General features: G+C 35.6%; 1 protein-coding gene across 1 annotated transcript; it reads right to left on the bottom strand.

Moving 5' to 3' along the window:
* Positions 1-2,935: 2,935 nt before the first annotated feature.
* Positions 2,936-13,248, bottom strand: RBM11 (RNA binding motif protein 11). Its single transcript, XM_010977413.3, has 5 exons — positions 13,111-13,248; positions 10,480-10,642; positions 9,051-9,123; positions 6,044-6,140; positions 2,936-4,242 (listed from the first exon to the last, which is right to left on the bottom strand). Exons 1-5 carry the CDS (start codon positions 13,204-13,206, stop codon positions 3,958-3,960), a joined length of 714 nt encoding a protein of 237 aa, XP_010975715.1. The 5' UTR covers positions 13,207-13,248; the 3' UTR covers positions 2,936-3,957.
* Positions 13,249-14,132: the final 884 nt, after the last annotated feature.

Here is a 14,132-nt window from a genome sequence, read left to right as displayed (position 1 = left end):
ACTCAAAAGCAGGAAATAAAGAGAAACTGGACAGTTCACACTGAGGGGCTAATAACCACTTAGAGAAAGAGTGAAGGTGATTGTCTAGAGTAACTCCCAGGGTTTTGATCGGCATGCAGGAGTGTCTACAATATTTCCCTTGCAATAACTGGGGATTAATCTCAGATAGGAGTCTGGGATGAGGGTTATTTTTCTATCCAGGATATTACTACTTTTCTCATATAAAAATAGAAGTAAAGACATTAATTATTAGGATTCAAATAGTGTGTTGGACTGATCAACAGTATCCATTTAAAGAATGTTTTCATTTACTAAGCTCCCCAAGCAAGGTCAAATAGTTAAGCCAATTATTATTAGATCTAGGTTCCTTGAAGAAGATGATAGTATGTAGGTTTTGGGGCTCAGTCCTCCCCAGAGTTTATAACACAGGAAATATATTAGTATCCTTATGTACTGGTTATGTTCTCTAATTACAATACAAGTAGATTTTGTGTTTCTTAATCCATATATAACCTGTTGTTGATATAACAGGACAGTATTGGAAGCTCAAAAGAAAGTTTTACCAGGAACCAGATAATAGATCACCTGTCTTCCTTGTTAAGGCAGTTTTTGCATGTTCACGAAGTAATTTTTGCAGGCTGGTCTTGGAGACTTAGTAGAGACCTACTGCACTTGGTAGAGACTTGCTCAACCCACAGTCGGGGCAACATGTGACCTCACAGAACTCATTCTGATTGGGCAAAAAAAAACCTTCACTAACTACCTCAGAAAATATCCCTTAGTGCAGACTGGAGAGGCTGTGCTCACTGAACTTCCTTGGACTTGAGGTGTAGAAGCAAATATCATCTTTGTTAAAAAGACGCTTTTCTAAGTTTTCCAAAGTTAAATAACATTTCTATAGAGATTTATATATTAGTGCTCATTTTCACCAACATCACACCCATGCTATCAATTCACTTCTTGATAGGAAATGAGAGGCAGACCTGATTGTGATTTAAGTAGATTTACTAGGATATACAGAAATAGAATACAGAGAAAATAGAGGTAGAATATGGACACGCTAAAGGTCCTGAGCTTTCACCACAGACCTGAGCAGCTGCAGCTGGTGTTCTGTTAGTTCTTTAGCAGGATATTCTAGGAACCAACTCTACTCCTCCAGTCTTCCTTCCCTTTCTAGGAACTGCTTCTTAAACCACATCTGCCATGAGCCACATCCACCTTGAAGGAGAATATGCTCAGCCCTTAAATAAATTTAAATGGAGAGGAGACCGAACAACTGGTATCACTTCTATCTTTTCATTTTGTTCATAGTCCCTATTAATGGGCCCATTTTAATTTCTTGAGTTCCTAAGATCAAGAGTGCTTCCTTATCGCTGAAGCATGCAAGAGGGACTGACCAGTTCTCTGTTAAGTCACTGAAGCGAGGTCAGTAGTCTTTGAAATCCTCCAGCAACAGGTCCATAGTGGAATATTGACCCGAACTGGTCAAAGAAGAAAGTATTTGAGGATAAAAAAAATTAGGGTAAAATTCAAAGTGTTGAGTTTGCAGTGCTAATGAGACATGCAGGTGGGTATTCTCAGTAGGCACAGAAGAAAAAGGTCTGGGGATACAGCTTTGGATGAACTGGCAAGAGAGAAAGCTTGCTTTGTCATCACTCATCAGTTGATTAGTATTTAGTGATACAAAGGAAGAGGCTGACTACACGTCAGTGTAGTGTCTCACACCTGGACAGTGGTAAAGGAAGTGCAATAATTCTTAATGCTGTTTCTTTGATTAAACTGGAAGTTGGTTACCAAAAAAATTACATCAGAATTATACAATAATCATGTCACAATAAGTTAGCTATTGTTTATCTTATTATAGTTGCATTTAATGCTAAGATTTCAAAGGTGATATGCTTGTCTTAATAGCTGTATGTTTGAAACCATAGCTTGGGATGTGTCATTTCAGCAAAGATTTCAAGGGTGTTTTGCATTCATCTTTTTGACCAACTTTAAATCCGAGTAATTTTTCTCTTGTTTTTCAACTGCCTGATGCATTACAGAAACTCATTAAAAATAAACTAGTGAATATGAAAATAAAAAGATGACTGATTTTGTCCTCAAATTCAAGCTTCTAGTGTTTGAAGCAGAATGTGTATATACATCCTTAAATAAGTAGATGTTGAGAGTGGAGAATTAGAATTGAACAGATTATTTAAATATTTTAAGGGAAATAATTTAACTAATTTTTAACTCAAAAATATAGCATTGGGAAAATTGACAATTTAAAATCATATAGGATTGTAAATGATACTAACATTTTAAGGAAAGTAGTATATTTTCTAATAATGAAAGACATCAGTGCAAATTGGTGAATTTGCCTTCTGGTTGGTTCAAACTGGTTGACTTAGAGTTGATATACAGATAATACCTGCTTATAATGGAAGAAGTTGCAAGAATTCCTTGTAGTTCTAAGATTTTAGTTCATGTAACAATATTTTGTTTTCTTTTTTTTAAATATGCCACTCTTACTTGCTAAGACATTTCATATATATATATATTTTTTTTTCTATTATGTCAATCCCAATGAAATAATTGAGGCCTAAGGTATAAGAACTGAAGAAAGGCCGACATGAAGTTAATGCGTTTAAATATACATTATATTCTATTTACACAGACATGTTTTCCCTTTGGCATGATTCTAAATTGCAAAAGTGTAAATTTAGAAAGAAAAAAGTCATCTTTTTTAGTTTGAATATTCAGGAAAATGAAGTTATATAGAGCAAATTACATCAAGCAGAATTTAGTTTTTCATGTTGATCAAATTGAGAGAGACTAATATTTACACTTAAAATGCTACTGCATTGTACATTTATAACCCAAAGTGAAATTCAGTTACTCGTTTTGCTAAAAACATTTTTATTATTTTAAATAATAAATATCTATAAGGTGCTATGCAACACACAAAAGAAATATCAAAGCATGGCTTTTCCTATTGAAATGGGTGGTTAACTCCCATGGAGCTGTGTGTTCCTTTCAATTAGCTTTAATAAGTATTTTCATCATTCTAGTTTATGATGAGTTACAAAGTTAATAAAAATGTCCAAATAAACCATAAATTTTACCTTCTGAAAATCAATAATCCAGAAATAGGAAACTTGAGTAGATGATAAACATTAAATATCATATATTAATAAAATATCACTCTATTTGCTATTCATTATCAAGATCTAAATGTGCCAAATAAACCCTCTCAAACCCAGTTGGCAAAAGAGGTGGATAAATACCGACAAAGCCAAATAATTTTCATAAAATACAATTAGTAAGTGGGAAGCAAAGAGACAGGCATTTCTATTTATATACAATCATATGAAAGAAGAAGGAAACAAAAACTAGCCACGTGATAATCACCCTCCCTTTGGAATCACTGTCATACATCCTTGTTTTATGAAACAAATCTATATGAGAAGAAGTCTCAGAGACAACATATTTAGACATAAAAAATAAATATTAGTAATAAGGGAAACAACCCTGCTTACCCAGTCTTTGTTAGAAAAAACATGCAACTCTTAAATATCTGCTTTAGTTTCATTCAGAAAATTCACCACTCCACCTCTAATCTCAGCTTATTTACAGCTGAGGGTTACAGGCGACAATCGACAATCGAGGAGAGCATGGTGCCTGTCCCTAAGTGCTCAGTAAAAGAGACTTTTCATTAATAGTGTAGAGCAAGTTCATCATCGATACAAAAATACAACAATTCAAAGTGTACTTCTTGTTAACACCACCATTACAAATACAAAAAGCATGTTATATTATTTCTAAGTTTTTGTCATTCAAGACAAAAACTGAATAGCAAATCAGATGTCATATTATTATATATTTCATGAAATTGGTCATTTAGTGGAATATAGATTTTTTCTTCTTTTAAGGGAAGTAAGACCAGTGTAGATCCATTTCATTTGAAGGTAAATACTAATATCTTTTTTTCTTGCACTTGCGGAACTTCTGGCTATATTCATTTCCTCTACTGTTTTCTGTGCTGCTGTCACTATCACTAGTTTGTTTTTGCCTCTTTCGTTTATTCGTCTGATAAAGGTCTGAGTCACTTGGTTGTTGGTGAGGCCATTCATAAGAGCTGGGTCCAGCCTCTAGATCTGCAACATGACTCAAGGAGGAAGGCACTGATGTGCTGTTAGGAAGTGGTGCTGTCATCTCATAGTAAGGGAGTTGCAATGCTGGATTATATGCATGCCACTGCTGTGAAGAAAAGAAACATTCATCTACCAAAACAAGCCCCCCCCAAAGTTAACAGTTTACATTCATCATACAAATAACTATAAGTGAAGCAAACTATGTGTTAGTATAAGAAGGACAGTAACTTTTCATAGTAGAGATGTGGTCATTCCTTAAATGGTTAAAATAAAGATTCACGGTAGTATCTAGCTTACTACAATACAGATTAGTGCTGTCCTATAGAAACAGAATGCAAGTCACATATGCAGTTTTAAATCTTCTAGTAGCCCTATAAGCCTATGATGAAAATAAAATGAAACAATATGAAAATATGAGCAAAATTCATATTAAATGAAATATTAAATAAATATATGAAAATAAATGAAATATGAAAATGGAACAGGTGAAATATGACAATAAAAATATGAAACTTCATAGTTTAAAATGAAAATAAAATGAGACAATATGAAAATGAAAATGAAACAGATGCAATTAATGTATTTTATTTATTCCCAAATACCCAAAATATTGTCATTTCAACATGTAACGAATATAAAACTATTAATGAGATACTTCACTTTTTTTATACTATGTCTTTGAAATCTGATGTGTCTTTTATACTTATAGCATATGTCAATTTGGATGCCAATTTTCACTGAAAATACTTCAGATGAATTGAGATTACATTAAATTTAGTTGAAAAAGTAGATATACTTACCTAAATTCTTTTAAACTTATTTAAAAATTTTGCAACAACTAAACCAAGTCTCTGCCTTCAAATTTAAATTAATTAAAATTAAATAAAATAAAAAAACTCAGGTTATTATGGATGGCTAATGGCCACCATATTGTACAGCATAGTAGTCAATTGTTAAGATAGACACTTTCCTGTTCTTAAAACAGTTTTTAACCTAAATTCCTAACTATTCAAAGTTGATTAAAGATTAGCGTGTGTGTGTGTGTGTGTGTGTATTTCTCATCTCATCAAAGGTAAAAATGCCACAAAGAAGATATTAACAATTTTAGACAAAAATTGATTATTTAATAATATCTCATTACACTAAGAAAAGTATATTCCAAAAATTAATTTTCCTTATGCTTAAAAGAAAAAGTGGCTAATTGAAAAATCTGAAGCTCACATGTATGTTGGATGTTTGAAAAAAATTACACCCTGTGGAATCAGAATACCTGTGTTATTGCCCAATATCTGTCACTAACAAGTTGTATAATCTTGGGCTTGTTAATTAATATCCCTGAACCTCAATTTTATCATGTATAATATGAGGAGTTAGAAGAAAAAATTTCCTAAGTTCCCCTTTAACAATAAAGACCATCATTATGATTTCTAGGCTGGAACCATATTTTTGAGTCTTTGGAAATAATGTACTTTATTCAACCAATTGAGAATCTTTGCCTTTGGTTAAATGAAGAAATATACTTAAAAAAAATCCACATCTAAAAGCAATATATGTGATTGATGACTACATTACATAAAAATGCTTCACTAGATGAAATTATTCAATTCTAAAAATACCTTTTAAAATAGTCATTTAAATGGGAACTCTATACTCAAATTTAACTCGGGCAGTGCAACATCACTGGCATCTGCCACTTTGCTGCCACTGCCCCCGTGTGCTGAGGTCCTGTGAGTGGGAATTCAGATGACTGTGTTAGAGCAGAGCACCACTGGGGTGGGCACAGTGCTCGGGGTGGCTTCTGCCCTCATTCTAGATTTATATTTGAGCAACTCAAGTTCCAAGTAGTTTTCATCTTCTTTATAGTTTGTATCATATTATATATTGAGGCAAAGGCATATCAAACTTACCATCTTCTGAAAAAAAGAATATTCTTGAGGTAAAGCTGCATTATTAACTGGAAAGAACTGCATGGGAAAGGAAGATCTGCCCACAGCTTCTTCATTTCTTGGGGGAGGTAAAAGAAGTAATAAAAAGTTAAAATCCCTATGTAAAATGTCCTTTATTCTTAAAAAAAAAGATAGTTCTTCATAATTAAAAAAAGATTCTCTAAGAGGCCTCAATTAGGATAAATTATACACACCAACAGTTATTACACTGATAATGCCATGACATAGCAGTACCTCAAGTTTTACTAATTACTATATATTGAAATCTCAATATTTAGAGTCACATCTGGCTTTTTGATAGGAAAATACTAATTGATGTTACCGCCATATAAAGACAAAGATGACTTAGATATGAAGAAAGCAAAGAAAGTCATTAATAATCAACAATGGTACACTCCATCTTCTACAAATAAAAAAGTGAAAGAAAAGTAGAAATTTTCTCAATTTAGTTTTCAATGTATCTTCACTGTTTAACTATAAAAATTATACTCATCTCTAAATGGACTGCTGGTGTTAACATGAACACATATTTGCTGTTTTCTTCCAAGAATTAATCAAGATAATATCAATTCCTAATTTAAAAATGGCAGCATCCTGCAGTGTCATTTATAAGTGTAACATTTGCTTCTATGGAGATGTCTAATAAATTCCACTGTTACACATAGCAGCTAGATTCTACAGCTAGTCTTCACCAGTTGACCTGCTCCATAGTAGTCCACAGTTTTAATGTGGATGCTACTAATCTTGAGGATGGGAAGTGTACTGTGAAGAAGGGTGACATCAACATAGGTAGGTGGGGGCAAAGACAAGGGCAGGAGAATGACAGGAAGCATTCAGAAGGACAGGGGGAGACCCCATTTGTAAGTGGTGAGAGTAGTACCAGAGAAGCCAGTGGAAGAGTGGATTTCGTTAAGGAAATAACTAGACAGTGTAGGCGGTTATAGAAGAGTAAACTGGGTAAGCATCAAAGCCACTCAATTGTTGATCACAAAGTTCCTGATAACCTTTAAAAGAACAGCTTCCATATGACAATGGGGTTAAGAAGTAAATGGGGGGGAGGGTATAGCTCAAGTGATAGACAGCATGCTTAGCATGCACGAGGTCCTGGGTTCAATTCCCAGTACCTTCCCTAAAAATAAATGAATAAATAAACCCAATCACCCCCCACAAAAAGATTGAAAAAAAAAAATCTCAAAAAAGAGAGAAGGGAATAGGAAGTAAGGATGTGAAGGATGAACGATTTTTCTTCTTACTAAGCATGCACCCAGTATTTTAAATACCTTGGATTTATTATAAAATTTGATTCTCATAGTAACCTTTTGAGGTATTATCCTCATTTTAGAGGTGGGGCACGTTGTGGTGAAATAACTTGTCTAAGGTTATACTGTTAATAAAGTGGCAGAAGCAGGATTCACTTCAGGCAATCTGATTTCAGCACCTACTTTCTCCCGATTTCACTGATGCAGAAATGCTGGGGAGAATGAAGACACCGTGTTGTACTTGGGGAGCAGCACTTCTCCTAAAGATAAGCCTGGGTAATTGCCAGTCGCAAGAGCCACTCTTCTATGCCTCAGAGGGCCGACAGAATTAACAGGGATGAAAGCATCAGCTGTTGCTAGTTTCCTCGAGAATATTCAGTTCTGCTGCAGAAAACAAGAACACAATCAGGATGGATGAAACTCATAAGAAATGCTTGGAGTAGCCTTGAAGTAAGCCACACTGATGCAGCTGACGCAGCAGAGAGAGAAAGAGGGTCTATGAATATTAATGTAACCAGAACTCGACTTAACATAAGCTTAGCAGATAGTGATGAAATTGTGTTAGAATAAGCAAGTGACTTGGAAGACACAGGTAGAATTCATAATACATATTACATATGCATAATAAGTAAGTTAGTATGTTGTACGAGATGCCACAGATAGATAATTCAATAGAAAATATGATGGAACAAATCAGATTGTTGCTCATAGACAGAAAGGGAAGGAGATTCCAAGCCCTCAGGATGTGCGCTCTGAGCTAACAGTTAAGCTGCTCTCCCCGTCTTTGCTCTCCTAAGAAACTCATACAAAACCTGTGGGCATCTAACTCCCTCTGTGGCCAAGTCTATTTGCCCCTATGTCTCTTTGAGAGAGTAAGCAAATGAGATTCACTCCAGGAACTTTCTATCTGAATAGAATCCTTTACTCAGACCTCAACTCTAGTCCTTGTAACCACACTATCAGTGCAGAAGGTTGATGCAGCAGAGAAACAGGGCATATGAATATTAGCATAATCAGAACTTGCCTAGTATGGTCCTTCTGCCCACTTGTATTCTAACCTACATATGCAAACCTATCCAGTGACTTTCTTTTTGCTTTTCATTGTATCTTTTAAATTGGCTTAATAAATGGTGTGGTTTGAGCATCTTAATTTGGTTTGGGAGACTGTCTGTTCCATGACCTCTGGGATTGCTGAACTGGAGGCTACCTTTGCATTAAGAAATCAGATGACACAATATTTGAGAACATTCTGAAAATTACCATAGAGAAGTTATTAAAATAGTGAAATAAATAGTAGAGTGGTTAAATATCAAAAGGCTTAATTTTAAGCCTAGCAACTATCAGTTTGTCATCTTTGTGCCCTTGGAAATTAGTTAACTTTGCATCTCTATATTTATTCAAGTATAAAACATGGATAATAGTATCTCTATGATCCATCGCAATGAGACTTTGGATGCTTAAGTGATTTAACAGCTATGAAAAGTACATGGCAAACTATAAAGAATACTACAAAAATAAATCTCTCCCACCTATTGCTGAAAATATTGACTGCACTTTAAATGAAAGTATTTTCTGTCACTTTTCATGGTTTCAGAGAAAATATCCTATGTCTAAATAGTAGAGTTTTACAATAGTCCAAAATAAAGAAAAACCCTTCCTGGAATAAGACCATATTTATATGCTTTTCTTTATGAAAAAATTTTAATTACCTGTAATTGTGTGAATTTATCTTAACACAGCTTTCAAAACTTTGGTTAGCTGGTTCACAAGAGCGAGAACTCCCTTTAAAAAAAAACCAGAATAACAGATTGCTTCACGGTACATATTTTGAAGCTCTAACATTCAACCACTTAAAAAAACTCCATGTAAAATACATGAATATGTCTTTGATCTCTCAAGTAATATTTACAGGTTGTTTACATCAGTATAAATGACTGCATTACAACCAGGCTTTGTCCAAAGCAATGGCTGTAGAGAACTGTACTGACAGAGGGTTCCATATAAGATACACGATGCTGTTTAATTCTACACACTTATAAACTATGGCAAGTAATCACTGCTATTTGCCTCCTGTGTAGAGGCATGAGTTTGCTAAACTGCACTGACAAAAGTGAAGGCAACCTGACAGAGGAGGCTGAGCAGTTGGCTAGGGATGTGCCAGGACATGATATAGCCTGGCCTGTTTTGCCAGCCTGGAGGAGTTAACTGGCTAGTACTTGAGAGCATGATGCAGCCAATTACCTTTGCAAAGACAAAAGAAAGCAAAATAAAATGCAGAATTGCACTTTTCCTTTGCAACAAGACATTGCCTTCTTATTCATACACACACACACACACACACACACACACACACACACACACACACACACACACATATATACTTTTTCTTTTTGTACAGCAAGAGGGATAAAAATCAAACAAAGGCTACATCAATAAGCCTGAATCATTAGGGGAGGGAGGCAACATAAGCGTTGCAAGCATTGCAACATAAGCATAAGCAATGCTTCTGTCAGTCCCTTAAACTATGAAAGGGCTTGAGTAACAGTACAGTGTTCTCTGGGTATCTAATCAAAGATGATCAGCTTCTGGTATGTGTACAGGAGAAGGCGTTTGAGGCCATTCATGTCAGGAAGCTTTGCTCCATGGCTATTAGAGTCAGCCTTCGGCCAGCTGCTTTTGCAGGGGCTCAGATTCAGGGTGATATGTATAGCTCAAGGAGACAGACTAAGGCAACTGCCCTATCTTCCAAATAGTAGATATGTGATACCACACATTAGCATTGACAAGAAGATCAGCAGATAGCCTTGCTGTAAAAAAAGCTCGAGTTGTACATCCCAGTTCATTTAGATTTGTTTAATTTACAACAGCCAAGAGCAATTGTCATAGTTATTTGCTGGCTGATATTAAAGGAGAACATTTAAAATTTTAATGTAGAAAAGATGCTATAGAGTTGGCAGTGTAATTGATAATATTAATTAATTATATAACATTATGAATGTCTATGTGTGTTCTCAGAAAATTTAAGAGACCACAGGGGCATTTTTTTGGTCTTAGGCTAGATAGAAAACAAAATGTTTACACCTCTGGGAACACCACCACCAACAAAGCACACTTGGATTCATCACTGACAGGACTTACCAAATCGATACTGCACATTAATTGGTCTTCCATATAAACGAATTCCATTCAGCAAAGCTATGGCATAAGACACCGATTCTGGGTGCTTAAAGCAGACAAATCCAAAAGACTTTGGCTTTCCTTCTCTGTCCTTGCATATAGTTACTTTGGTTAATGGCCCAGCCTATAAGAAACTTAAAAATTATTTTCTTATAAATCTAAAGATTTTTTTATACTCAGAAAGTCAAGTATATTCAAACTTTAGACTAAAAAAAATCTGTTAGCAATAACAGCTTTATGTAGCTTCATTAATAATGTATTTTCCTAAAAATAAATATCACACCTCATAACACTTTCTTGGTATTTTCTGGCTCATCAATAAACATTCATGGTGTTAAGAATGGGAAATTTTAGGTAATAGTTCCAAATCTTAAAAGGAAAGATATGTTACTCTTATGTTAGGCTTAACAAAACAACTTAGAGAACATTTAAATCTAAGGTTAAAATACTACTTTGTCTCCATATTAACAGTGTATAACTCAAAAACAAATTGAAATTACAAACTCAATGCTGGTTGAGTTATCATAAAGAAACTGCTAACATTATATCAAAGACTATTTTTTTCTAATAAGATTAAACACTTTTACAAGAGAAACTAAATTTTTGATCTATACAGAAACTGTATTTTAATCTGGTAATCCCATTTGGTAAATATTCCCAAAGTAGAAAGTGTTTTAATATGTTTAAGACTTTTAAGTAAGTGCGTCATTTATAAGAATGAAAAATTAGGAAGGCCTAAATCCAACAACAAGAGAATATTATTCATGGTGTATTATTAAAATAGAATAAAATAAAATGAATTGAAAATATTCAGATTTTATTGATAGTAAAACCTACAATTAGCAATACAGAGTCAAATATTGTAAAAAATGTTAATTACAACTAAAAAAGTTACATTTCTACCATGATCATGATTAGAAGTACTCACCAAGACTTATAAATAGCTAAGATTTGATGGTGAATGGCTAATGCTTTTTCATTGTACTTTAATGATTGATTATTTTTCTCTGTTGTGTTGGATAAATATATTAAGAAATTGCTTTTAATCTAAATAAAACTGTTGATTATCATCTTTAAAATGATGCTGTATTTTAAGATTTAGTCTCTCTTTTTTCATTCTTTACTTTCCCAGGGAATAGCTCATGTTCTCTTCTGGCTTCAAGGATCACCTCTTCAATAAATTGCTTTCTCCCACCTATGGCTCTTTCATGGAGACAGTTTCCTAGAGAGTGTCATGTGATTGTACTTCAAACTGAATGTATTTGAAACTGAATTCACTATTTTCCCCCTTGAAATCTGTACTTCAGTATTTACTGGTTAAAATACAGACAGTAAACGTGATTTTCACTCTTCAAAGGATAATCAGGAATATGGAAGAAATTAGTAAAAGGATACTCAATAATAAAATAAACCAATTTTATACAGTACTTTTCTACTACTGATATTAAATATATGATATCACAAATGCACAGAATATGCTTACATGCTTTGAATTTCACAAATTCAAAGATATTCCTAAGCATTTTTAACGATATAGTTCAATAAGACTTGCTTGTAGCAACAATCACATCATTTTTCAATTGTCACACTACATCACATTGTAGATTTATTTTATTCAATCTTCACACCACATCATATTGTATATATTATTACTCTCATTGACATTTGAGGAAACTGAGGCACTGAGCTATTCATTTACTTGCCCAAAGTCACACTGCTGACATCAGAGTTCACACTCTAAACAACTTTGCTATACTCTGTGTCTCTCTCTTCTGCAGATTATCTAAAAATATGGTGTTTAATTTTAAATTTCGTCTTTTAGAAAGACCGAGGGCTGTCTCTTAAATTTGTATGCCCAGCACCCTTCTTAGTGTTTGCCATGTGATTCTGGATCATTAAACGGTTAAATGAATAGCTGAATGAGGATATTTCTTTAGCAAGTGAAACCTGTGTATACAGTAGGTGAGTGCTTACAGGAGACAGGTTTAATCCTGTAAGTATCAAGTCTAGAAAAGTTTCCAGAAGGTCTTCTTGGTGTGAAATAAAGGGAACTGGCCAGGGAGTCAATCGGTCACAGCCATGATTTGGCTGCTCAAATCATCTCAAATCTCATTTATCATTAAATCAGTAAAAACACCCGCCACATAAAAGGGTTGGGGGAATAAGTAATGTATATGCAAACATGGTAAAATCTACTCCTCCCATTTTGCAAGATGTGAGGGTGCTTATCACCTGAAGGAAGATAGTGACAGGGCTGTTTCTGTTTGGCTTGACCGCACCAAAGGCCCATGCAGCCTGCACGAAGCCCTTACTCAGGGCTGGGGGTTGGGGGAAGCCCAATCACTGCTTATCCCAGGACTCTGCAGTGCGGAGGGGAAGGGGATGGGAATGGGGCGCACATTATGTCACTTCACCTCCTAGATGCTCACCTGGAGGCAGGTGCGCCAAAGCGGAACGAAATTAAAACCCAAGCGTAGGATGGGGACGGAAGGGGGCCGGGCTCCGGACGGTTCAGGTGCGGCCCGCCCCTCCAGCTGGGCTTCCGGCTCAACGCGCCCTGCCCCTCCGCCACCCCTTCCCCGCCGACGGTACCTGAAGGAACAGCTCGTACAGAATCTCTTCCCGCACTCGGGCCTCTAAGTTTCCTACAAACACCGTCCTGTCTGCTTCCTCCTGAGCAGGGAACATCCCTCCGTCTCGGCCCGAGGTTGTCAGAGGCCCCGAGACCACGCCCCCTCTCCTCGCTTCACTGCGCGGCCCGGGAGAGGGGGCGGGGCCGGCGACGAGAGTCAGCGCGCCCGGCGGAGCCAGGCTGCGAGCCCCCGCCCCCAGCGCCCCGCGTAACCGCCCACCTCGCGTTCGCCACGCCCGGACCCGGCTTCGGCGAGTGAGTGAGAATAAGTAAGGTTGGCGTGCGAGATCTTGCTTGTGGAGTGTCCTTCATTCTCCAAGGCACGACCTTATTAATTGATTTTTAATTTTTCAGCCAACATTTTAAATAAAATGACTGTAAAGATGACTTAAGACATATTAACTGCGTCCCTAGGCTAAGAGGGGAAGACTTAATGTCTTTGTTTCCAAAGAGTAAATGAATAAATCATTAGGATTTACAATTTATATTCTTCATAATATACTTTTTGAAAGGATGAATACATGCATGCATGGATGTGGATACAGTAGAGTACTCGAATTAAGTTTATTTACCTAGAAAGTGCTGCCTAATGAATTCTGTGAAAATGTAGGCAGATTTTAGGTGGACTCCAGAAGGCATATGAACTTGAGAAAACAGTCTATACCAAGGAATACTAGAAAGACTATAGTACGTTTTGTTACTGAAGCCAGAATTCTTGAGGATAGCTGCTGGCTTCTTGTAATAGGATCCAATGTTTTTACTTTGTATCAGGGCCATACTTTGTATACTGTACCAAGGTGAAGAATTAATTCTTGCTGGAGGAAAATTTTTTTAAAAGATCCTAAAAACAACAAAGAAAATTAAAACAAAAGAGGAAGAAAACTTACTCAGAATTTCAATATTTTGATAAAATAACTGTCAACTGTTAATTTGGTTTCCTTTCTGATACCATATATCTACATAGGACCTTTAAATCATCCTG

Source organism: Camelus dromedarius, chromosome 2 (assembly GCF_036321535.1).
Source record: "Camelus dromedarius isolate mCamDro1 chromosome 2, mCamDro1.pat, whole genome shotgun sequence".
Taxonomy (NCBI): Eukaryota; Metazoa; Chordata; class Mammalia; order Artiodactyla; family Camelidae; genus Camelus; species Camelus dromedarius.
The sequence above is the reverse complement of the archived record's forward strand: the minus strand, read 5'-3'. Positions and strand labels throughout refer to the sequence as shown.

Coding starts and splice junctions, on each gene's coding strand:
- RBM11 (XM_010977413.3), bottom strand. CDS start 13,206: ATGTTCCCTGCTCAGGAGGAAGCAGACAGGACGGTGTTTGTAGGAAAC. Junction 9,124..10,479: donor TAATGTGCAGTATCGATTTG/GTAAGTCCTGTC, acceptor TTTTTTTTAAAG/GGAGTTCTCGCTCTTGTGAA. Junction 4,243..6,043: donor ATTCTTTTTTTCAGAAGATG/GTAAGTTTGATA, acceptor TTTTCTTCACAG/CAGTGGCATGCATATAATCC.